The sequence below is a fragment of the Centroberyx gerrardi genome, chromosome 1, assembly GCF_048128805.1.
Source record: "Centroberyx gerrardi isolate f3 chromosome 1, fCenGer3.hap1.cur.20231027, whole genome shotgun sequence".
NCBI lineage: Eukaryota > Metazoa > Chordata > Actinopteri > Beryciformes > Berycidae > Centroberyx > Centroberyx gerrardi.
The window spans coordinates 1490158-1515390 of NC_135997.1; the positions used below are offsets into that span (position 1 = coordinate 1490158).

Below are 25233 nucleotides of genomic sequence, written 5' to 3' on the forward strand. Positions count from 1 at the left end.
GTAATAGTGACAAAACGTATGGTGGGTCAGAAAAATGAATCGCGATATTAGCTCCATTTTATTCTACTGTAGTAATCACAAATGAGACGCTTGACCATCACAGTTTCACAAGCTCTCCATCCAAATTATTTGCACTTTGTAATGACATTTTTAAATTGTTGTTTACATTCTAGCGAGCCAATGGCATCGCTAGAAAGATTTGTGTCCCAGAAATAAACAGAATTCTGCACAGTCAGACGAATCGTATCGTGAGATAAACATATTGTTCCATCGCTAATGAAGCGCTAGAAATAAACTGCCAGTGTCTGAAGGAAAAGTACAAAATATAAAAAAGAAAACATTCTGGGGCAGATATTGTTGTAATTCCTTGCCCCGTAGCTAGAGGGTGCACTCCAGCACAAATCGCGGATTGTAGCTTTAATTCCGAGCTGTTTTTATGGCTGTGTTTATTTTCATGTTTCACAAACATCCCCTGTATACATGAATACACCCAATAATCCAAAATGTTACCATGGAAATCAAGCTTGTGCTGATGGTGAAAACCAACAGTGAACTGGGGTTAGGTGTCTGCTGTAACGATGCGAGTCACGAAAGTGAGAAAAATGACTTCAGAGTTTATCTGCTGTCCCGACAGAAGTGTTGTTGATACAGAAGTGGATGGTATATCTTTTAATAGCATTTATTGTTTTTTGTTGATAAGAAATCTAACCCCTTGTCATGAACTTTGACCTTTAAACACACTGCCAGGCAGTGTACCGGCCTCAGTATCCAGGCTTTGATATTCAGGTTCCTCATAATCGGGATATGAACTTATCCTGGATGTTGTAAACACAGTATGCTGTTTACATGCGGCAACTCTTAAATGTAGCCAGTGAGTTCTACAACATCCCAGCGTCCGAGTAAACACACACACACACACACATACACACACACAGACTCAGACACACACACACACCTAGGCCTCTTGTGGAGTCACTGATCTCAGAAGTGTATGTGGAGCAGCGCTGACTCTGCTGCAGTGGCAACAAACCTGGAGAGGAAATGAAAATTCTCAATGAAATGAAGAAAAGCTTCATTCTCCAAGTTGTCTCTCTCTCTCTCTCTCTCTCTCTCTCTCTCTCTCTCTCTCTCTCTCTCTCTCTCTCTCTCTCTCTCTCTCTCTCTCTCTCTCTCTCTCCCTCCCTCTTCTGTTCAATCTCTACATGCTGCCACTAGCTCAAATTATGCAAAACAACAGTATTTCCTATCATAGTTACGCAGACGACACACAGATCTACATAGCTTTATCAACTGATGACTATGGTCCAATTAGACTCACTAAATAAGTGCATTAAACAAATCAATGACTGGATGTGCCACAATTTTCTGCAACTAAATAAAGATAAAACTGAAATAATTGTTTTTGGTGCCAAAGAGGAGAGACTCACCTTGAATCCCTCTCACTGGAGACTAAAAACTAGGGATGGGCATTGCTGAGATCACTGCACTGGCTTCCTGTGTGCCAAAGAACTGAGTTTAAAATTCTGTTGCATGTTTAATTTTTTTGTAATTAAATGTTTTTTATTTTTAAATTTTGAAGTTTCCCTTTTAGGGGGTGAATGACATACATAGGCGCATACAAAATAGTACAGATTACATTACATTTCACCCCCTCCCCCCCCCTCCCACCTGCTGTCCCTCCCTCCAAGGGGCACACAAAACAGAGTGATCAGGTCCTAAAAATAAAAATAAAAGTAGCAATATCCAGTTAAATGTAAAATAATCAGGCTTAGGATATTGAGTACATACAAAGTAAAATTGCAGTTATACAAAGAAGAAAAAAAAATAGGGGGTGAAAAATAAACAAAAAGAAAACACAAGGACACTTTTAACATCCTCTGCAGCATTCCTCCACATGTCCAGTGTTGGTGTTTTAGCATTATTAACGTTGCTGTTGCATGTTTATAAAAGCACTTAATGGTTTAGGACCAAAATACTTTTCTGATCTCCTTCAGACCCCTCAGGTCTTCAGGTGCTGGTCTGCTTACTGTCCCAGGGTCAGAACAAAGCATGGAGGAGCAGCTTTTAGTTTTTCTGCTCCTCACGCCTGGAACAAACTTCCAGAAAATCCGAGGTCTGCCTCCACTTTACAATCTTTTAAATCAGGGCTTAAAACTTTTCTGTTCGCCAGGGCTTTTTAAGAAATCTAGGGCAACACTCATCTGCACTGTAATATTCATTTATATCTTTTTTATTTTCTTTTAAATGTGAATTTAATGCACTTTTCACTTTTGTAATCCTCTTGCACTGTCTTTTTCTGTACTTTTTTTTTACATTTTTCACCTTTACTGTATTTTTTTATTACTCTGTAAAGCACTTTGAATTGCCTCAGTGTATGAAATGAGCTATACAAATGAAGCTGCCTTGCCTTGCCTTGCCTACACACACACATATACAGTATATTGTATATGTTCTCTCCTTCTGTCTTTCTGTATCTCTCTTTCTCTCCGCTGTCTAACACACACTCCCACACGAACGTAGTGAATAATAGATCATCTGCTGCCAAGGGCCATCCATCACGGTTCTCCTTTACTAACCTGTTTACTCGGCCTCGGTCGAGCATGACTGGGATTTACCATCGACCGCGGCGGTAACAGTAGAAGGCATTGTTTTGAAAATCCATTCAAGTCTTTTATCGCCGTTTTCGTATCGCGAGGGAAGAGCCGGCGTGAAAGAGTCGTTTAGACGGACCAAAGGGTTCGAAGCTGAAACGCGGTCAGTGTCTCGGTCCTGGAGGGTCAGTAGCGGGACCGACCCCCCCGCCCGCCGCTGCTGACGGCATCGCAGGCTGCTGACATCCATGAAAAATGTGTCTTTCTGTCTGTAGTTTCAAGGCGAACTGTTCAGCAGTGGAAACGGGCAGGATGTGCCTCTTGCGGTCCGGACAGAGTGTTAGGGTTGGGGTTTGAAAGCATTTTATCGAATCTGAATCCAGTATCGAATCTGCTTCTCGAATCCGAATCCTTTCGAATCCTGTGTCGAATCTTTGTAGATAATTTGTTGGGGGGGAAAAAACTTTTTTTTTTTGACAAAATAGCTTACCGCAATGTTAAGTAAGTGGAAATAATATTAATTCTACTTTATCATTTTGTCTGTAAATGTACTGTTATTTCCACTTGCCATATGTCTCTATTTATTGTATCTTACCTATTTAATCAATGTTTAGACTGATGGAATAAATGTTTTAGGACCATTTAGTAGTACTTTTAGGGTCTTAGGTTAGTCTTAGGTGTTTTGTAGGTTGTAAATGTTACTGTATAATACATGCACTTTTTCAAATCTAGACGTGTTAGTGAACATATATTTTAAATACTATCTGCTTAGTGTCTGGGCCTCTATTCTCAAGCTTCAGATAGCTTATCAGGGTGTCCCCATTTCACATATCTCCATTATGTCTCATATGATTGTACTTGTATTTTAACTGATTTGTGAATAAACTGAACTGAATGTCAGACGGCAGACTGGCAGACGAGAGTTGTAGAAGAGAGAGGAGAAAAAATATATTTGATGAGAGATTTGTGTTCTTGTGTGTTGGACTCGCTGCAGCATGATGTACTCCTGGCCACGCCCCAATCAGTGATGTCAAAGCAGGTATTTGACATCATCTGTCAAAGGAAAAATACCTGATTTGACATCACTGTTTGGGGCGTGGCCAGAAGTGCAACATGCTTTAAAGTTTCAACCCATAGTGAGCAAAGTGTTGATTTACTCTTTATCCTGCAGCCCAGTCTGGATGCTAACAGACGGGGGTTGTTGGGTGTTTGCTGGGTCGCCGCCCCGCGGTGGCGGCTGGTCAGACATGTTCCGCGCCGTGATCGAGGCCGTCGGATACTCTGTTGTGTTTGAGCCCGGCTTTGACCTGCGGCCTCCGGAGAATTCAGCCTGTTTACACCAAGAGGAGTCTCTCTGCAGCCAGCGCCTCGCTCCCAGACAGATGAAAGGCCACATTTTCCCCTGGTGTCAATGGAGCTATTAGATATAATGCTATAGGACAGCTGGGGGACGGAGAGATGGGCTGACTCTTATCACATGCTACTACACCTTTGCTCTCGTTCCATCTCTGTTCTGACTGACCCTCATCTCTCTCTCTCTCTCTCTCTCTCTCTCTCTCTCTGTATGTCTCTCTCTCTCTCTTTCTCTCTCCAGCTCCCAGGGAGTGTGAGGAGGATGAGTTTCACTGCCAGAATGGCTACTGTATTCGCAGCCTCTGGCACTGTGACGGTGACAATGATTGTGGGGACAACAGTGACGAACAATGTGGTGGGTATACACACACACACACACGCACACATGTTCACGCTGTGTGCAAGCAACTACACACTTTAACTGCGTGTTTGTCTCTGGCAGACATGCGTAAATGTTCGGACAAGGAGTTCCGCTGCACAGATGGCAGTTGCATCGCTGAGCACTGGTACTGTGACGGAGACACGGACTGTAAGGACGGATCAGACGAGGAGAACTGCCGTGAGTTACTGTGTGTGTGTGTGTGTGTGAGTGTGTGTGTGAGAGAGAGAGAGAGAGAGAGAGTGAGAAAGACAGATTCAGCGGTGCATGCATTTCCATCTGTGTGTTTTGAGCAACGACACACTGTAGGCTTACTAGTTTGTATTTCCTAGCAGTCATTTTCTGATGTAATAGCACTGGTTTTGAAGTGAAATTATTCTTTTTTTTTTAATAAAATTTTCTTCCCGGACCCCCTGAAATGATATGGCTTTGTGCTTACTAGCACCACAATTTGGGGGCAAAAATCAAATTACAGGGGAAACACTGCAGTGTGTTTGATAGACTGCCTCTTAGGGCTGAAGGATGTTGACAAAAAATTTAATTGCGATTATTTGACAGAATATTGCAATTGCGATTTAAACTGCGATTCACATCATCACAAGTGTTTCTTGTCCTAAATGTTTTAGAATAAAAGTGGTTTTGCTTAAAAGACTAGATGTGAGTGTGCAGGATTTACTGAGTTTGAGTCTGATGAAAGGTTTTGGTTCATGGACCAAAGATCACCTGCAGCTCTAAAACTCCTTGTTCACAAACTCTCTCTCTTAAGCAATTAATTGCAGCCTCTGTGATTTAGAAACTGCAGAAGTTCATATTTTTATTTTTTTCATCAGAGTCACACTAGAAACACTTGAGCTTCTCTTTTTCTTCTCCACTTGCTGACAGAGGTGGAGGAGCTGTGGAGAACAGTCGAGGCTTCAAAGGGCCTCACAGCCATATGCTGTACCAACGTGTCCAAATCAGCATCTGTTTCACAAGTTCTTGTGTGTGTGTGTGTGTGTGTGTGTGTGTGTGTGTGTGTGTGTGTGTGTGTGTGTGTGCAGCGTCTGATGTGATGACAGCCACCTGCAGTGTGGAGGAGTTCCAGTGTGCGTACGGACGCTGCATCCTGGACATCTACCACTGTGACGGAGACGACGACTGTGGAGACTGGTCCGACGAGTCTGACTGCTGTAAGACACACACACACATACACACACACACACACACACACACACACACACACACACACACACTATTGTACTTCTATCAGGAAGACCTTGCATTGACTACAGTTGTTCCATAACAGCTCACCCTACACTTAAAGGAAAATTCCACCCTAAGATCCTCTTCCTCTCAACCTTTACTTAAACCCCAACATGTCCTGATGCTGCATTGCATTCTGGTCTCTCTCCTGCTCCTGTGGTGGAGAAACTGGTCTCTCTCCTCTTCTACGATGGATTTCTCCCTGTATGATTGTTGAACGTCTCTTGGTGCAAAATGGCGGCTCTAGAAAGAAGCCCTCGCTCTTTGATTCTGAGGGACTGACACCAAAACCTGACGTTTGCCTCGTTATTACATGAATTATTATTAGTTATTACAGGAATAACAAAAATACACAAAACAACAAAATTGACCCAGAAATGCAAGATACATCGCTAAAAACTGTTTTAGGGTGGATTTTTCCTTTTCCTTTCATTCCCTCATTGCTGCTCCATGGTTTTTAAAATCACATTTTTAGTAAATTTAAAAGAATACTGCCACATTATTGGTGTGAAAGTACCATAACCGTTACCTGCCTAACTTTAAACCTGACATAAACCTAATCCTGATCCTAACTTTAACCCTAAACCCAAATCTAACTCCTGGTAGAAGTGAAGATCGGCCAAAATGACCTCACTTTGCAGAAATGCCTTCACTCCAAAGGTCTAAAACTCAAACTTGGTTGAAGAACACACACACACACACACACACACACACACACACTCACATATACATACATACATACATACATACATACATACATACATACATACATACACACACATGCTGCTGCACTGCGGTGACTGGTCCAACCTGCCCTACTGGTGTACAGTAAGCTCACAGTGAGTTGCTGTCAGCTGCACACACACACATGCACAGACAAACACACACACACACACATAGAAAAACACACACACGAACAGCCAAACACACACATATCTCAGGCTCCATGGCAGCGCTCCCGGCTCTGAGCGGCGTGCTGCTCTGAGGAGATGAAGCTCCTCTGGGAGCTCGGCCGTGTTTCCTCTGCTGCTTCTTAGATGAGAGTTGAGCGTTTTCCTCTCTCCCTCTGGCAGACAGCTTTCCTCCCTCTATCTCTCTATCGCCTCTTCTCCTCCTCCTCACTCCCTCGCTCCATGTGTCCCGTTGGCTTCACCATCCGTCTGTCCCGAACCCAGATCCCAGGAACGAGGCGTCCTCGTGCCGCGGCTCGTCGCGCCAATTCAGCTCAAGTTCAGACATAGGCTAGTCTGAACGAAAGTTCCCACTAAGTCCGGGCTTACGCATTACTAAAATATTAACAGATGTACCAACCAGAATAGTCCCAACGTAGACATAAGCTCCAGCTCAAAGCTCACACCGCCCCCCTCCTGAGTGAAGGTCTTCCTGAAACTGATGCACCGTGCCAACGGCAATTTGACAAACGGGAAAACTTGCTGGAGCAACAAATACAGAGCAGTCTGTCGGCAACATGAAACTAGATCACTGAAGCAATGAGGAACCAAACTACAATTTTAGCTAGCTATCATTACAATAAAATAATATCCAGCCTATCAGCGGTAGCAGGAGGCATCAGGCCTAACTACACATCTTTATCCAGTTGAAATTAATGGTTAAACCACTTGATGTCATTATTAAATACATTTAGTTGTATATAGATCTATGTTTCTGGTTGTAGTCTGTATGGGAGACAAACTACAAATGAATCCTAATGCTTTGTACTAGATATCATACCTATTTGTTGATATGTGGCGATGTTAAATCAGCTAGGTTTATCCCTTTTTCTCTCACTATCGCACAAGTTAGTGAACATTAACCTAGCCTGCTGTTAATCAGGGCAGGCTCGCTTGTTATTAGCCACAGAAGGTGAAAACATCGCTCTGCATGCAACGGTTTTTAGTTTTACCTTCAGGTTCTTGTAGGTAAGAAGCAAAGCAAAACAAAAACAGCTTTAGTGTCAAACTAGCTGGTTTCAATGGAACGAGTCGTGTCGACTTTACACCAGAACTTACGATCACAGTCCGCAGCTCCGCAGCATCTGTGGGAGCTGGAAGACACTTGGATCTTTTATCAAACACACACACACACACACACACACACACACACACACAAACAAACACAGCAGCTATGGCCCTGATTAGCACAGCCGGTCATGTTTCCCTCTCCTCGCTCCAGAGATCGCTGCCTGCTGCTGTGCTGCTGACCAGTCTTTCAACGTCTCCCTCTTGTTCCTCCGTCTCCGATTTCTCACACGTTCACGTTTGTTTCATTCGCTCATTGTCTTCCGCCGCCCGCCCCAACACACACACACACACACACACACACACACACACACACACACAGAGCTCTTTGTGACAGGAGGAGCGTTTTTCTCCTTTGATGTGTTTACCCGCAGTGCGATAAGCACCGCTTCAAGGTTTTGTATCATCGTTTGATCATCAGCAAGGTCATGTTAGTTGAGCGGCCGTCTCTGCCTCTCTCCTCTCCTCCTCCCACATCCAGGTTTTTTAATTGCCGCCTCGCTTGTGAAGTATTTAGCATTTTTTGGAAAGTTGAGTCGGCATCAAAGCTTCAGGGAGAAAAAAAAAAAAAGCCAGAAAGAAAGAGAGAGAGAGAGAGAGAGAGAGAGAAAATAGCCCCATATACCTGGAAATACTGATAGTTACTGTGCCGTGAATACACAGCAACCCAGATCATGTATTAACAAGGCAGTGCAACACACACACCAAGGGGAAAGTCTGGAAAAAGTATGAAATAATATGAATTTAAGACCTTAAAGTATTCACATGCCTTTAAAAGCAGTATTTACAGGTCTTTTTCTGTCACCATGTAATGTAATGTCCGCTCACGGTTAGTAGTACAATCTGATTTACTGAACACAATTGGATTTCATGTCCCTTAACTATTAATTTCCTGTTGTCCTTTTTCTTTTTCTGCCCATTTCTAGTTTCAGAGCTTTCATCAGCTGTGTTCCATCAGAAATAGACTTTGGTTCTGGTTTATTGGTTTTTAAATTGGTCATAAATACAATTCCAGGCAGCATTAAAAAGTCTTAAACTTGCCTTTCTGAAGGCTGCCGATAGCCTGTATGCACACACACACACACGCACACACACACACAGAGGAGGCATTCCTCAGAGGCATAAGACGGCCCATCCTCAGACAGCATTCCTTGGCATGGACTCTCCAGACACATGAAGGGCGCTTTGTTAGAGCAGCCACTCACACTCCCTCTCTCCCCCTCTCTCTCTCTCTCGCTCCGTCTCATGTGCACACACACACACACACACACCCTTGCAAATAAAAAACCCTCACTTGCACGCCTCGTCACCGCTTTGCGAACACAGATACTGCTTTCGGCTGCATGGCTGAGGAGATGAAAGGAACATAGTTGGTGTGTTTGTGAATGTATGTGTGGGTGTGTGTGTGAGAGAGAGAGAGAGAGAGAGAGAGAGGGAGAGAGAGACCAAGTTAGTTTTGGTCCTCGCCACACATAAGGGCGGATGAAACGGCTGAGTGTGTGTGTGGGCGTCGGTGTGGTAGACGCCGTCCCACGCTGATTCGATTTGCCTATAAGTCTCTCTCTCTGTGGGAGAGCCACCTGGTGTTTTGATCATCTCTCTTCATCTCCTCTCCGTCTCTTCTCCTGCCCGGCTGATAAGCCTGCACAGAGATACCTCTCTTTCCCTCTCTCTCCCTCTCTCTCTCTCTCTCTCTCCCTCTCTCCTTCGCTCTCTGCTGTCTCTTTATTCATCCCTCCGCTCGCCTCCCTTATCTGGCGCCCGGCACGGCGTCGGTGTGAGTCGGCCGGCGCTGTCGGGAGAAAGCATGTCAGGGAAACACGCGAGCGCGGGGTTTAAGATGCTTATGCTTGATTCGCGAGCCTTTAATCTCCTCGCTCACCTCCCTCCTCAACTGCTGTCGGTCTAAGTATCGCTTTGATACGATCGCATGCGGCGATGCGGTGGGAAATGAGAAGGAGGGTAAACTGTGACCTGCAGGCGGAGAAACCACCGCTGTAAACAAAAACCAGTTGTGTTTTTGGAAAGAAAAAACATTATTGATGCTTTTTTTTCTCCCCTTAAAATAACATTACTGTCCCGCCAGCTCAAAACCAATCCTTTTTAACTTTTAACATTGCCTTTTACCCTTTTAAATTGCTTTTTATTCTTCTGTTTTATTGTTTGCTTGTCGTTTTATGAGTTGATCATTTTAGAATTGCTGCTGTCACTCGCATAGAGGGTCATTCCTATGCTGGACTACTTTTGATTTTGAAATTTTAATGTAATTTTAATTTAATGAAATGGTTTTAATCCATTTACTGTTTCAATCCATTTATTGTTTTAATCAATCTATTTTATGTAAAGCACTTTGAGTTGCATTCTGTGTATGAATGGTGCTACATAAATACACTTATTATTATATTATTACTACTATCTTCATATGACTTACATGAGTTTGACACTTACTATAATACATACTATGAATTTATGTCATAAAGCCGAAAAGGTGGTAAACTGAGTTTTAGGTGGGTTTATCCTCCACTACATCCCTGATGATGTCGTGTAATGTGACGGTAATCGTGTTTCCTACATCGTTGTGTGTGTGTGTGTGTGTGTGTGTGTGTGTGTGTGTGTGTGTGTGTGTGCAGCCTCCCACCAGCCCTGCAGGTCAGTTGAATTCATGTGCAGCAGTGGGATGTGCATCAACGCCGGCTGGAGGTGCGACGGAGAGTTTGACTGCGACGACCAATCAGATGAGAAGAACTGCAGTGAGTTCCTGCTTTGATTATTACTGTCACTAATCCAGCCTGCTGATAGTGCTTTATATAGTGTAAATTAATAATTCTGTTATATCTAAAAGTACCTGAGGCTGTGTGTTCATTTCAAGGTGTTGATAAGTATTGACTTTATTTTATCCATTATTTGTTTCACTGAATTTTAGTCTTTCAGACGTGTTACCCACATTGTGACTCATGCTCGTGTGTGTGTGTGTGTGTGTGTGCAGCCACGTCCATGTGCACGGCCGACCAGTTCCGCTGTGGAACTGGACGCTGCGTCCGGTTGTCATGGCGATGCGACGGCGAGGATGACTGCTCGGACGGCAGCGACGAAGAGGGCTGTGAGAAAACTGGTAAGACTGTGGTTTGTTATCTTCTTTTCTAAAGCTAAATATAACACCAGGTTCAATTGTAGCCATGACAACCGCTCAGACAGCCTCCTTCCTGCTGACGAACCCGCTTTTTTTTTTTGTCGGGCATCACAGAGTTGCATTCAAACAATCAAGCGATGGGCTCGGCAGTCGCCCGCTGTGCGGCGGCCCTCCTCTGGGGGACAGACTCCACCCACCCATGGAGAGACACAAGGCCCCGGCCTGTATGTTGAGATAGAGTTGAGTAATGTCCAGAAGGTGGCTGTCCGCTGAGCGTTCAGGCAGAACTGCTTGTCTCTGTTCCCACTGAGAGGAGGAAGAAGAGTTTTCTCTCAGCCTCTATTTCAAGCTTCCACCAACATCATCACAAGAATCACAGACCAGAGTCTGATCTCAGTGAGTTTACACTGACGGAAAATCCAAACAAAAACACTGTAACTGTTAAAATGGCTATTGGTGATGTACCTTGCATTTTTGGCATCATTTAGTAGTTTGGATTCTCTTCTTGGTGGATAACCGGCCAATCGTAGACGAGGTGACGTCACCTCCAGATGTTTCCAGCAGCTACAATGCAGTTTGATATGAGAAAATGTTTCAGGATGTAAAACATCAGCGGTAAACGTCAGGTTTTGGTGTCAGTCCCTCAGAATCAAAGAGCGAGGGCTTCTTTCTAGAGCCGCCATTTTGCACCAAGAGACGTTCAACAATCATACAGGGAGAAATCCATCGTAGAAGAGGAGAGAGACCAGTTTCTCCACCACAGGAGCAGGAGAGAGACCAGAATGCAATGCAGCAGAGAGACAGGTTGGGGTTTGAGTAAGGGGGGCGAGTCTCACTTTTTTCTCAACTGGAAAAACTCTCTTGCGCTTATTATCACTATCTCTCTCTTTCCACCTACATGTTTAACCCACAGCTGAATGCAACAAATTTACGCCCCCCAATTTACTCTGGAGGTTGTCAAAAGTCATTCTGGGAAACGTAGGAAATCACTAACTGATGTAGAAATAGACGAGGCAGGCTGAGGGAAAGTGGGTTCACCAAAAAAAAGTAAACTGCAACACATAACTCCTGGAATGCTGATGATATCTGATGTGAGAGGATCTGAGTTTGGATTTTTCCTTTTTAATGGAAAAGTTGTGCGATGTGGCTTTTGCAGAAACCTTCCAGTACAACCAGCAGAGTCGTATGTGGGTCATATTAAACCCAAGCCAAAATGATCGGTAGCATCCAGAGCTAAAAGTTAGGTTTTTGCGATGCATGCTGGCCCCACTTTTTGCTTTTTGTTTGTTTTTTGCCTGAACCTGGCCGGTCTCTGGTGTCCCGCAGAAAGCCCCCCCTGCGCCCCGGACCAGTTCCTGTGTGGGAACGGCCGCTGCATCGGTCAGAGGAAGGTGTGTAATGACATCAACGACTGCGGAGACGGGACCGACGAACACCCGCACCAGGACTGCCGTGAGTCCAGCTTTCTGTTTCTTAAAACGGGAACAAAATCTGTGCTGCAGAGAGGAAAATCCACTGGTTTCCATCTCAGATTCAAGAATTTTCTTGAATCAAGTGACAGTGTCTTGAAATAGTATGAGGGAATTATTGTTTCATAAATAAATACATGTGTATGATCATTACACAAGTAAAATAAGATCCACAAATATGTTTTGTATCTTGCAAACAAAATAATTGCTTCACAAATATTTATACGTGTTGTGATTGGTCGGAGTAATGTGTGCCAAAGGATGTCTTCAAATCTGATTGGCTGGAGTAGACTCACTATTTCACGAACTATTTGTGGATCAGTTTGCCCATCTTGCTGTTTGGATTGTCTCAAAATAAATAAACAAATAAACAAATATATGCAAGCCGTTCCACACTTTCCAGGTGATGCTTACATGCAAAAAACATATTTGTGAAGAAATTATTTTGCTTGTAAGATACGAAAAATACGTGTATCTTATTTTATTTGTGTAATGTTCACACAATTTAATTATTAAACAATGTTGATTTGTATTGGAAACAAGCCCCATCACACTGCAGACTTTTGCTCTTGTTCTCAGAGTAATATTTTAAAGATCAATACTAGAGTAAATGAACTGATATTTTTTACAGTCAGTGCAGCAGGACAGTATGAGTGTGTATGAGATTATATTTTTGTTTACACTACCTGTCAACAGTCTGGACAGACCTGACTGAATGATCTAAAGGCTTCTGCTTAAGCGCTTGAAATTAGTTTCTTAGACAAATATAAATAGTGAAGTTGATCCTATGTATGAATTTCTTTCCAAAGCCTTTGCCTTTCCATCAAGGCAAAGGGCGGCTGCTTTAAATAATCAGAAATATAAGATCGTTTAGATTTGTTTAACACTGTTTTGGTCGCTGCATAATTCCATTTGTGTTATTTGATAGTTTTGATGTCTTTACTATTATTCTAAAATGTGGAGAGTAGTAAAAACAAATAAAGATATGGTGTGTCCAAACCTCTTACTGGTAGCGTGTGTGTGTGTGTGTGTGTGTGTGTGTGTGTGTGTGTGTGTGTGTGTGTCTCCTGGCTGTGTGCAGGGCCGCGCTCCAGCGAGGGCAACTGTAACCAGAATAACGGAGGCTGTTCCCAGAAGTGTCAGATGGCCAGAGGCCTGGTCCAGTGCACCTGTCACACTGGATACCGCCTCATGGAGGATGGCAAGGCCTGCCAGGGTAAGGCTGTGTGTGTGTGTGTGTGTGTGTGTGTGTGTGTGTGTGTGTGTGTGTGTGTGTGTGTGTGTCTGTGTGTGTGTACATCAGATTCTGACATCAGAGTCTGCGTGGAATGCGAGTGAGCAGACGGAGGGCGTTATTAATATTCATGACCCCTTCAGTGTTTGTTGATTGGTCGGTTGCTCACTTACCTTGCTGGGAATGTGTGTTTGATAAATAAAAAGTGTGATGTTTTTCTGTCTCAAACCTCCCAGACATGACTGGTGCTTTATTTCCTCTGACAAGGAGGTGAAGCATTCTCCCTGTTAGTTTGTCTGTCTGTCAGCAGGAGTCTCAAAATGTAGGAACTGATTTCCGTGATATTTGGTGGGCAGATCGGCTTTGGGCCAAGGAATAATTGACCTGGGATTTACACCTTTTTAGATGATTAGCATTTTTTAGCCAGAACTATGAAACTAATGGAGATAGAGACTTGATTCCAAATCATAACGGTCAAAAAATCAGTTTAACTCAATTTAAGTGATATGAATAATGTCTTTGGGTGTAACAGGAAGGTGGAGGTTTGCTCTCTGAGTGCCTTATAGTTTTATTTCTATTTTTATTTATTTTATTAATTGACAAGGACAATGCAAGTGAATAAACATCTTTGAAAATGAGTTTGTCAAAAGAGCTAGTTTTCATCTGTCGACCCTGGCCAGACGTCATTAATGTGTCGACCTAAAATTAAAAGCAAACATTAAAATCCAGAGGACAACGTGAAGGCAGATGCACATGAAAGCCTGTAGCAGAGTAGAGTGTCGATTACAGGACGAAGAGATTGAAACACGTAAGGATATGGGTTTGTTCACCATGCTGCTTAGTGAAAAGCCACAGGACGACATTTACCAAACACACTTTGATTAGTGGGACACAGTTAGCAAAGTCCTAGACAAGTGAAAACACAGTGTTAGATTGTTCTTTGGTTACAGGCTTGCTTACCATCTTTGTTTTTCTAAAAAAAAACAAAAAACAGTGTGCAGTCCACTCTTCTTTTTAGTATTTGTATTTATTGAGACAGTGGGTTAGTAGAGAGGGAAGCGGAGCAGCAGGAGCAGAGAAAGCTCTGAAGGGTTTGATCCGGCCGGTTGGGGCTCAGAGTTTGGACTTGAAGCTCCTTCACATTAGTCCGCTACATTCAGGATAGATGGGATCCATATGAATCCACATCTATACAGCCTGTCCCTCTGTGTTTGTACTCTACACACTGATCGATTCCAGAATCCTTGGGCTTGACCTGCACTGTGTAATCAATTGAACTGATTAAATATGGCAACCTCTCAGCTGTTTTCCTCCCTCCCCAATATGAGGGTTTGTTCAGCGGGCTGAGAGGCACATGCCGTCCCCTGCAAGGCTTTTAGGGGTAGTTGCAAATTAAAATAGGCAAGCGGTATTGTTTTTGTTTTTTTATAGTTACTTTGGAAATATACATTCCACTGGACTTGTCCAAGTAGTTTGGCATTCAGATCAGTACGCCAGCTTTCACACCCAGAAACGCAGATGGTAGCGGATTAATGCGGATTCGTTCCACATGTGTGGAATAGCTTTTCACCTCTCAACTGTCTGGCCATCTTGTTACCAAAGCCTTTGATTGATGCAAAAACATTTATCATGTGCAGAACCAGTGACATAAACCCTGATTGGTCGAGCAAACTCTCATCCACCTATCACAACTCTTGCTGCTGACTTTGAACATTGTGAAGGTTTTTGTACCCAACTAAGGGTTTAAGTACATGTGGACCTTAGTGTCTTGAATTCATTGTTAAACCTGCTAGAATTTGACACTGATGTCCCCCCTCCTCCTCCCCCCCTCCTCCCCCCCTTTTCTCCGCCTGTTTGGCCCGTTCCAGATGTGGATGAGTGTGCAGAAGAAGGCTACTGCAGTCAGGGCTGCACCAACACCGAGGGGGGGTTCCAGTGCTGGTGCGTCCAGGGCTACGAGCTCCGGCCCGACAAGCGCAGCTGCAAGGCTCTAGGTAAAACCTCTCGACCGTAGTTCCACCTTGACATGTGACATGTGACCGCAGACACCGGCTGGGGTTTGAGCTCCAGTAAAAACCCAGTTGCGTAGTGTTTGCCTGTTTGTGCTCGCTCCAGCAGTAACTCTATCCCTCTCTGTGCTGCGGGGTCCCGGACAGAGAATGAGGTCAGCTCATAGAGGGTCTGGACTAGATTTGGATATGCAGCGGAGGTAGGCTGCGGGCCGGGAACAGCAGCCCATCAATCTGCAGCAGACCGCTGTTTAACCCAGGTCAGGATGGTGAGGGAGCTGCTGGGACCGGCCCTTCACCTACAATGAGATTAATGTTAGCTGTTATTAAAACTGACCGTCCATTCTAACTCAAACTGTTTTTCCCCTCCTTTATACTTTCCAACTTTTACTTTATTTTTGGCCCTCACTATAGAGCTGAACAATTAATCGAAAAAAAAGAAAAATCGCAATATGAACTACAGAGGTTGCAATTAATTTCTTAAGAGAGAGTGGATTTGTGAACAAGGTGTTTTAGAGCTGCAGGTAATCTTTGGTCCATGAATCAAGTACAATATTGGTGAAAACTTTTCATCAGACTCAAACTCGGTAAATCCTGCTGCTGTTTTTTTCTGAACAAAATCACTTTTTTAGAGTCGAGTAGAGAATCAACAATTTAAGAGTTCTAAAAAATCTATGACAAGAAACACTTGTGATATGAGTTGCAGTTTAAATCGCAATTGCAATATTCTGTCAAATAATCACAATTCGATTTTTTGTCAGTATCTTTCAGCCGTACCTCACTACTCCTCTCACTTCTGTTTTTCCTTCCACTCTAATTGACTTTGTCTCTGTCTCCGTCCGTCTCTCCGTCTCCCTCTCTCTCTCTCTCCTCCTCCTGCAGGTCCGGAGCCGGTCCTGCTGTTCGCAAACCGCATCGACATCCGCCAGGTGCTGCCGCACCGCTCCGAGTACACGCTGCTGCTCAACAACCTGGAGAACGCCATCGCTCTGGACTTCCACCACAGCCAGGAGCTGGTCTTCTGGTCCGACGTCACGCTGGACCGCATCATGAAGGCCAACCTCAACGGCTCCAACGTGGAGGAGGTGGTGTCCACCGGCCTGGAGAGCCCAGGTGGGTGGGACGTCCCGAACCGGGACGGGAGGCTCGGTCCTCTGTTCAGCTCTCCTTTTCTCTCTCTCTCCCTCTCCCTCACTTCATCCATCTCTTCCTCCCTCTTTCAAATATGGGTTCACCAGTCGCTTTCTCTCAGAAAGTCTCTCTCATGCTCTCTCTCTCTCTCTCTCTCTCTCTCTCTCTCTCGCTTTCTTTTATTCTGTCTTTTGCACTGTCTCTTTCTCTCTCTCACTGTTTGGTTCTTAGTCGTTCTCTTGCTCTCTCTCTCTCTCTGTCTTTTTTAAATTCTGTCTGTCTTTTGCTCTCTTGCTTTTGCTCTGTGTGTCTCTCTCTTTCTTGTTCTCAATCTCTCTTGCTCTCACTCTTTGTCTCTCTCTCATTCTTTCTCTTTCTCACTCACTCTCACTGCCTCCCTTACTCTTTTGCTCTGTCTCCCTCTCTCTCTCTCTCTCTCTCTCTCTCTTGTTCTCTTCCTCTCTATGTCCTCTGTCTCTCTCTCCCTCTCTCACCCGCTCTCTCTTTCTCTCTTTCTTGCTTACTCGCTCCTTCTCTCTTGTTCCCCATCACTCGCTCTCTCTCTCTCTCTCTCTTTGTCTCTCTCTCTCTCAGCTGAACTCAATTCATTGAGCTATATTGGCATTAATTACAAGTCAGTATTGCTAAAGCTTTGATAGTAATCAATAATGAAAACATTAATAATGATTAAAAAGCCAGAAACAGAACACTCGTAATAATAATGATGGTAATAACTCTTGCTCGCTCTCTCTCTCAAATTCAAATGAGCTTTATTGGCAGAACAAGTGAGTTAGTGTTGCCAAGGCATTTGCAAGAATATGAAAACCAATATTAAGAAGTCAAATCAGGTCAAATGAAGATATTATAATAGGGGGTTACTATACATCTGTAATTGATATTCATTCAAATAAATTTGAATCTCTCTCTCTTTCTCTCTTTCTCTCGCTCTCAGGTGGACTGGCCATAGACTGGATCCATGACAAGCTGTACTGGACTGATTCTGGGACGTCCCGAATCGAGGTGGCCAACCTGGACGGGACGCACCGCAAGGTCCTGCTGTGGCAGAGCATGGAGAAGCCCCGCGCCATCGCTCTGCACCCCATAGAGGGGTACGAACACACACACACACACACACACACACTGCATAATTCACGACAGATGGTTTCAAATGTATACAAACTCATATACATATCCTCTCTAGATTCGTCCCAGTTGTAGCGTAGAGGCAAAGCAGGGATTAAAGTTTGGCATCAGAGCGCTGCCCAAAGGCGAGCATCTGTCTGGAACGACTCTTTCATAAAAGGAGCCGCCGCTAACTGTGTTTTTCTCTCCGGCTTCGTGTGCTGCGGTGGCGGGAGAAAGCGCTGGATGAAGCCCCAGAGAAACACAAAGCTCGAAAACTCATTCAGCTTATTAGGTAGCTCATTTACATGGGCTAATTGAAAAATATCGAAAAAATTGGCTCTTTCTTCTGAGGCCGGTGAGAACAGACGAGTGACGGAGAGGAGGACAGATGTCATGCCAGGGACAGAGGGGCTGCTTTCGGTATCAGACATCTGCAGTGTGTTTACCTCTCCACTAGAAGCTAAACCGATCAGCTTATACTGAACAAGCGGCTTCATCCTGCTGCTGTAAGCGAGTGAGCTAGCTGTGACCGCCCCGTGTCTTCCCTCGCTCTCCTCCGCAGTAAGATCTACTGGACGGATTGGGGCAACACGCCGCGCATCGAGTACGCCAACATGGACGGCTCCAACCGCCGCGTCATCGCCGACACGCACCTGTTCTGGCCCAACGGACTCACCATCGACTACGCCGGCCACCGCATGTACTGGGTGGACGCCAAGCACCACGTCATCGAGAGGGCCGACCTGGACGGACGCAACCGCAAGGCCGTCATCAGCCACGGTGAATACACACACACACACACACACACACACACACACACACACACAGAGAGAGAGAGAGAGAGCTTTGCCCTCTCAGCACTCTCTCTTGGCTTCCTGTCTCTTCTGGCGCTCTGGTTTGCCTCGGTTTTTGTGGAAGCTACTTTTCTCTAAATCCAAAGCTCTTGTAGTAACAGGCATGCTGGGTAGTGAAAGCTCCATGGGGCGAAAGGTAAACAAATCTGTTGCAACCTTGCAGCTCTTCCAAGGCGCATGAATCATGAATACAACCAAAGGAATGAAAACCTTCAGCTAGTCTTGGAGAACAACTGACAGAGCTTTAATATTAAAAACCAAGGAGTTTTGGCTGCAGCCGCTTTCAAGATTGCATGCATAGTCAACAATAAATACAGGGTCCATCGACCAATCAGGCGCCAGTATTTTCCAAAAGCAATTGCTGTCTTGGAGATGCCACAGGGCTCAGACTTCTTAAAGGAACATTCCACCCTCAGATACTTTTACACTCTTATGTATCATCAATCTGTGATGTTCAGTGCATTGCATGAGTGGTGAATCCATTTTCCCTCAACCTGCCTCATCTTCCACTTCAGTTAGTAATTCCCTACATTTCCCAGAATGCCTTTCAACAACCCTCAGAGAAGAGGCGTGAACTTGTTGCATTCAGCTATAAGTCATATGCGTAGCGTAAGAAAGTGAGAGTTTTTCCAGTCAGGCCCCTTACTCTAATCCCAACATATCTTGTAGCCGCATTGCATTCTGGTCTCTCTCCTGCTCCTGTGGGTGGAGAAATTGGTCTCTCTCCTCTTCTACGATGGATTTCTCCCTGTATGATTGTTGAACGTCTCTTGGTGCAAAATGGCGGCTCTAGAAAGAAGCCCTCGCTCTTTGATTCTGCTGATAGCTGTTTGGTTAGGGTGGATTCTCTGTTTAAAGACTGAATCACATCTTACAGTCCAGAACTTCATGTCATGTCTTCATTAAATCCCCTAAAGGAAATCTTTGAAATCAAATTAATTCCATTTGAGTGAAGACTTTTACAATGGAAGCTCCAAAAGTCCTCTCTTTGTGCAATTAAAATACTGGCATCTGATTGGTCTGGGGCAGTCAGGTGGCCATTGTGGATGTCATTGAATACATTTAGGCTATTGCAGCCCAAAGCTTTGTCAGTCGTTCTCTCAGAGAAGCTGAAAGAGCACAAAGACAGGAGAAATATGGTGCATATACTGTAGGTCTGACTAGAGTTCAGCTCCTCCGTTTCTCATTTATCACTCCCCACACACACACACACACACACACACACACACAGTGGGAGAGATATATGATGTAGCACACTGACGCTACTTCATTATACCATGTGGAGTTAATCAATGCCATATTTCCATTAAAGAGCATACACATGTGCCCACCACACACACACACACACACACACACACACACATACACTAGCTTTACGCTCTCACACGCACATCTCATAAATGGCAACATAAATCTCGTGTCTCTGGCTGTGCGTGCCTCTGTTTATGTTGTTTATTCCTATGGCTAAGCCTTTGCTTGTTTGTGTGCGTGCATGAGCACTGCAATTGGGGATCTGGCATGTGCAGATGTACATGCATGCACAGCAGGCATGATACTGATCTCTCTCTCACACACACACACACACACATCTTAGGCCTCATGTTGCAGGGAGATTGGTTGATTGGCTCAGCCATGCTGGCCTTTGGTTCCTGTCGGTTCATGCTGGTTCCTGCTGGTTCCTGTCGGTTTCTGCTGGTTCCTGTCGGTTCCTGTTGGTTCCTGTTCCTCCTGTATTTCAGCGTTCTTCACATTTCCCACTCAACAAACCAGCAGCCAGCCTGACTCCTGATCATGTAAAGGAGGATCTGCTGATTGATCCATGTTCTTCTGCACGGTTTGCCTAATTACCTCTGCCAAGGAGGTTTTCACCCGTTAGTCTGTCTGTCAGCAGGATTTCTCAATAACTTCTGAATAGATTCCCATTAAATTACCATTAGATACCATTAAATTTGGTGGACAGATCGACCTTAGACCAAGGACCAGTTGCGTCGATTTTGATCTGGATCTGGGTTTTTCTGCCTTTTCTGCCATCAGACGATCAGACGATGTAATCATTTTTTAGCCATAACTATGAAACTATATAAATAAATAGAGACGTGTTTCCTAATCCTAAGGGTGTGTTTGCACGGTCAAGAAATCAAATTAATATGTAAGTCATAGGAGTGTTGTCTCTGGGTGGAACAGCAAGTTGGAGAATTGTTCAGCGTTGGCGGAGCTTCCCGGTCTCGGAGAGCCTTCTAATTTTGGGTTTCATTTTTTTTCTGTTCAATTGAAGAGAACAGTGGAGTGTGTGGAAGCAGATCAGTGACGATCAAGAGCGTTTAAGAGTGTGAAAAGAGAGAGGGGCAGGGAAATGTTTGATGAGAGGGAGGGGGGGGGGGGTGGGGGAGGCAGCAGCCCTGTGAGCACTCCTTAATGATGTGTGCTCTCAGGATAAAAGGCTGTAATTGGCCCTGTCCTTCCACCAGAACCTCTGTTTGCTCAGACAACGGACAGAACAAATGGGACGCGCACGTGTCTGCCTGCGTCTGTGAGGGTGTGTGTGTGTGTGTGTGTGTGTGTGTGTGTGTGTGTGTGTGGCACAGGCACATTCTGAGCAAAGTCACTATGCCCAGGAATGTTAAAGAGTGTGTGTGTGTGTGTGTGTGTGTGTGTGTGTGTAATAACTGGATGTGTGCCAGCTCCTCTGTCATGGGAAGCTGGACGGCAGGCGGGTGTCAGGGCTAACGCCGCTATCCAGCCTGCACACCTGTGCACTTTGAGGTGGGGGAGAGGAAGGGAAGGCGCCTGTGTGTGTGTGTGTGTGTGTGTGTGTGTGTGTGTGTGTGTGTGTGTGTGTTCATGGGGTGTGCCTCCCTATGGCACAGGAAAGACACTTTGGAATAAAGGAGTAACGCCTCGTTCACAGTTGACATTACAGTGTGCCATTCAGTCCTCTGGGAGACAGTATTGCGGAGCGTCAGCACAGCACAGCTCAGCACAGCACAGCTCAGCACAGCACAGCACAGCGCCCCCTGTGGACAGCAGGCAGCAGGCAGCGGAGCGACCGATACGTTGGAAAAAATCCAACTTTTGTGTTTTCTTGTGTTATCTTAACAGAGTTGTGTTCTTGACTGGATTTGTGAGCTATTTTTGATTTGTTTTCTTTTAATACAGTAAAATATGTTACAGTAGCAGACATAACATTTGACTCTACTAACTTCTGAAAAAATGTCTGATTTGGTGACAATGATCACTTTAACTAGGTGGTCAGCTATTACTTTGCTTTAATGAATAACATAGCTGTAAATGTATTTTTAAGCTTCGCCACAAATATTATTCTGCCGAATTGCCAATGAAAAACCCGTTGCACGAACGGTTCAAACTTTAGTCCCGCCCACAAAGGCGCTGATTGGTCCAATCGTTTTTCTGATCAAGAAATCGCCGTTGAATAGAGCAACACCAGACTCTCTGAATCACTCAACAAATCTGAAGAGTGGGCGGGTCGCGATTCAGGAGTCGGGAACCAGGCTAGTTTCATTCACTTATATGTGTGATGCAGTTACCTCTGCTGGTCAGTAGATGGCACTGTCTCCTCTGAGACTGAAATGATTTACAGGCCAAAGCAGGTCGCCCTGGGTCCTCTTGATTTTTATCATTTGTGTGATGATGTCATCAACTTAGCCTAGATGTTGGGAATTATTGGAAATTGTGAATGTACAATTGATTTACTTGGGTTTGATACTTGAAGCTGTTGGTTTGATACTTGAATCGTGTTGGTCAGCTTCACAGACAAAACAGGTGGGGAGCTTGAAACTCTGCAAACAACATAACCGGCCGAATGTGAGTCAAGGGCACCGAAAAGCCGACACAGCCGCCTTTAAACTGTCCTCCGTGCTGCGGCCTGTCGCTCTGCGCGTGCGACTCGTCCGCTGTCCCGACCAGCTGGGCGCCATTTGCATTGGAAGTGATGTATGTAGAATGTGACGGATTCAGTCGTGAACGAGGTGAAGAAGAAGAAGAAGAGGAGGTGTCAAAAGTAGGTTAAAGGGGACATTAACTGTGGATGATGCCCCGTTGGCTTGCAGCTGCTTCCCCAGCTGTCCCGGAAAGAAGAGGTAGGGGGGGGGGGGGGCAGGCGCCTCTATAGCTGTCGCTGACCTGGTGGAGGGTTGAGGAGGGTCTACTGTTCTCCGCCTCCCGCTCCCTCACACAGGTCCAACCATGCGTCTCCGTTGGGATAAGATCAGAAAACACACACACACACACACACACACACACACACATACACATTCAGCCAGCATCACCTCACTCACACCTGGACCTGCTGCAGGGGGAGACGGAGGAGAAACAGCGGAGATGCGGTGAGGGCGTCCCATATTCACTTTATGGCTGATTCTTGATTAAAAATCCACCCACTTGTGTTTCTTTACTCTTCCTTCGGGACCACAGGCAGATTAGATAAATTGTTTGTTGCCAATAAAACATATAAATAAATATATCAAAACTATAAAACTTTACTATTTGTCTCATTGAGATTATGTGCAAGGACGTATCCTCGCACACACACACACACACACGCAGATCCTCATGACTCATTATCATTCTAGTCTCTCTCCAATTTTAGCCATTTACCACTTGACATTTACGCTGCGCTGTAAAACACTGTCATTAAACGAGCAGTCCTGTTTTAAAAGCCCGCTGCCAACACCCTCACCGCAAACTGTGTAGCGGCAACAGAAATAAAGCAGGCAGAAATCACTTTTTCCATCCATTCAGCACTCTCATCCAACTGGCGGCGCAACTCCTTCACTGGAGGAGGATTAAGAGAGAGAGAGAGAGGGAAAGAGAGGGAGAGAGAGAGAGAGAGAGAGAGGGAGTTGGACGGGTGTGGAGGAGTCACCCTGAGCAGATGTTCCCAATAGAGTCAAATCTGCAAGGAGTCCCCCTTTATACATACTAATGTTAAGGTTCCACCGCTACGGCTTTTGAAGGCCGATACTTTTAGACTGAAGTTGCCGATGGCAGATATTTTGTGCCGAAATTTTGCACCGAAATTTTGCGTGGATATGCAGTATTGCCAACTGCCATTTTCATGCCAAAAAAATATAAGAATTAACTGTTTCCACCAGAATTTTATTCTTGCCAGGGTTGGAAAAGCCTCTGAAACAGCATTTAGACCATCGTGGGACACTAAAACTCTCCATTGAAACCCAGACTGATGAAATCCCGCCACCACCCCACACACACACGCACACACACATACACACATACACACACTCCATTCGATGGTAGAGAAACTCTGGGATACATTACTCCCTTTAAATGAAGAATTAATTTACACAGAAATGAATAACATGAACAAAGAACATAAGATTTCATGTCAGTTTTTCCAGCCTGTTTCTCTGTACCTGTGGTCAGGAGGAACCTCCATCATATCAGAGGTGGAGACGCTGAATGGCTGATATCTGATATGAAATAAAAGGCCAGAATCGGCCTGATATATATCGGTCTTACCCTAGTTTGGGGGACGTGCTGGATCCTCCGTTCAGATGCGGGACGGAAAAGGCACATTACCTAAGGAAACTGGTGGGTTGCCTCTCCTTTTGGCCGGTGCAGCCACAAGTAAACCAGCAACAGGCCGACGGGAGGAGGGCTAATTGAAAGCAGCTCCGGTTTGGCCTGCATGAGGACGGAGTGACATCAGCCAAGCCCACAGCGCTGTGTGCAGGATGTTTGGAGAGCGCTTCTGAAACCAGCCAACTGCAGCATTTGTTCTTTTCCAGATTTGTGCTCGGAAAGAGGCTTTACATCTCCAGATCACGGCATCATTATTTTTTTACTCATTATAAAGTGTCAGTCTGAAGCTGTCAAACGTTCTGCTTGTTTACTTTGATGATTACAACCCTCAAAAACACATCGTTCTCTGCTGGAATATGTGTTTGGTGTGTTTACTCTCGCTGTTGTGGTTTTGATTGGCTCGTGTTCAGTGTTTCTCACCCTTGCTGTCCCCTCTCTCTTCAGGCCTGCCCCACCCGTTTGCCATCACAGTGTTTGAGGACAGCCTCTACTGGACCGACTGGCACACCAAGAGCATCAACAGCGCCAACAAATTCACCGGCAAGAACCAGGAGATTATCCGCAACAAGCTGCACTTCCCCATGGACATCCACACGCTGCACCCGCAGAGGCAGCCTGCAGGTCGGTGCACAGCAGGGTCGGGGGGGCAGAAATGTCACAAATTTACCATGAAATGTCCCCCAGTAATTAGGAGTACCCTTTTCTCGCATTTCATCCTGTCCGTATGTTTTTTCCGGCGACTGGGCGATTCGTTCCAGTGCATTCTGGGTGAGAAATATGGAGCGGTTTTGGATCGGAAAACAAGCGACTTCTTAGCCTGCAGCAGTAGAAACTGTCGGCGACACGGCAGCCAGAAGTCAGCAAAAAAAACCCAAACAAAAAAAATAAAAACAAAAACCAATATGGTAAAAAAACTCCACTAGTTGAGGACAGAGAGAGTAAAACAGCTCCATCCTCTTCTGTAAGTCTTCTGTCTGGTCACACCAGGTTCGAGGAGAAGTGAAATCAATTCGGAGTCAATTCAGCTGAGGTACAATCAGTGCATGATTTACACCTGTGTAGTGCCGGTGTGACTTTCAGGTGGACTGGTCAGTAGAGCATTGACTTGCTAGCTAGTCGTGTTGAACTTGAGTCACAGC

At 44.9% G+C, this 25233-nt stretch overlaps 1 protein-coding gene across 1 annotated transcript in view; it reads left to right on the plus strand.

The window, feature by feature from the left end:
- The first annotated feature begins 4193 nt into the window (after positions 1-4193).
- The window catches only part of lrp4 (low density lipoprotein receptor-related protein 4), a 38776-nt gene continuing 17736 nt past the window's right edge, over positions 4194-25233 (plus strand). The window contains exons 1-12 of the mRNA XM_078288447.1: positions 4194-4299; positions 4387-4503; positions 5364-5492; positions 10214-10333; positions 10570-10695; positions 12040-12165; positions 13264-13398; positions 15285-15410; positions 16308-16538; positions 17509-17665; positions 18244-18461; positions 24539-24715. Coding sequence (XP_078144573.1) covers positions 4389-4503; positions 5364-5492; positions 10214-10333; positions 10570-10695; positions 12040-12165; positions 13264-13398; positions 15285-15410; positions 16308-16538; positions 17509-17665; positions 18244-18461; positions 24539-24715 — 1660 coding nt within the window. The 5' untranslated portion in view covers positions 4194-4299; positions 4387-4388. The remainder of the gene's footprint in view (positions 4300-4386; positions 4504-5363; positions 5493-10213; positions 10334-10569; positions 10696-12039; positions 12166-13263; positions 13399-15284; positions 15411-16307; positions 16539-17508; positions 17666-18243; positions 18462-24538; positions 24716-25233) is intronic.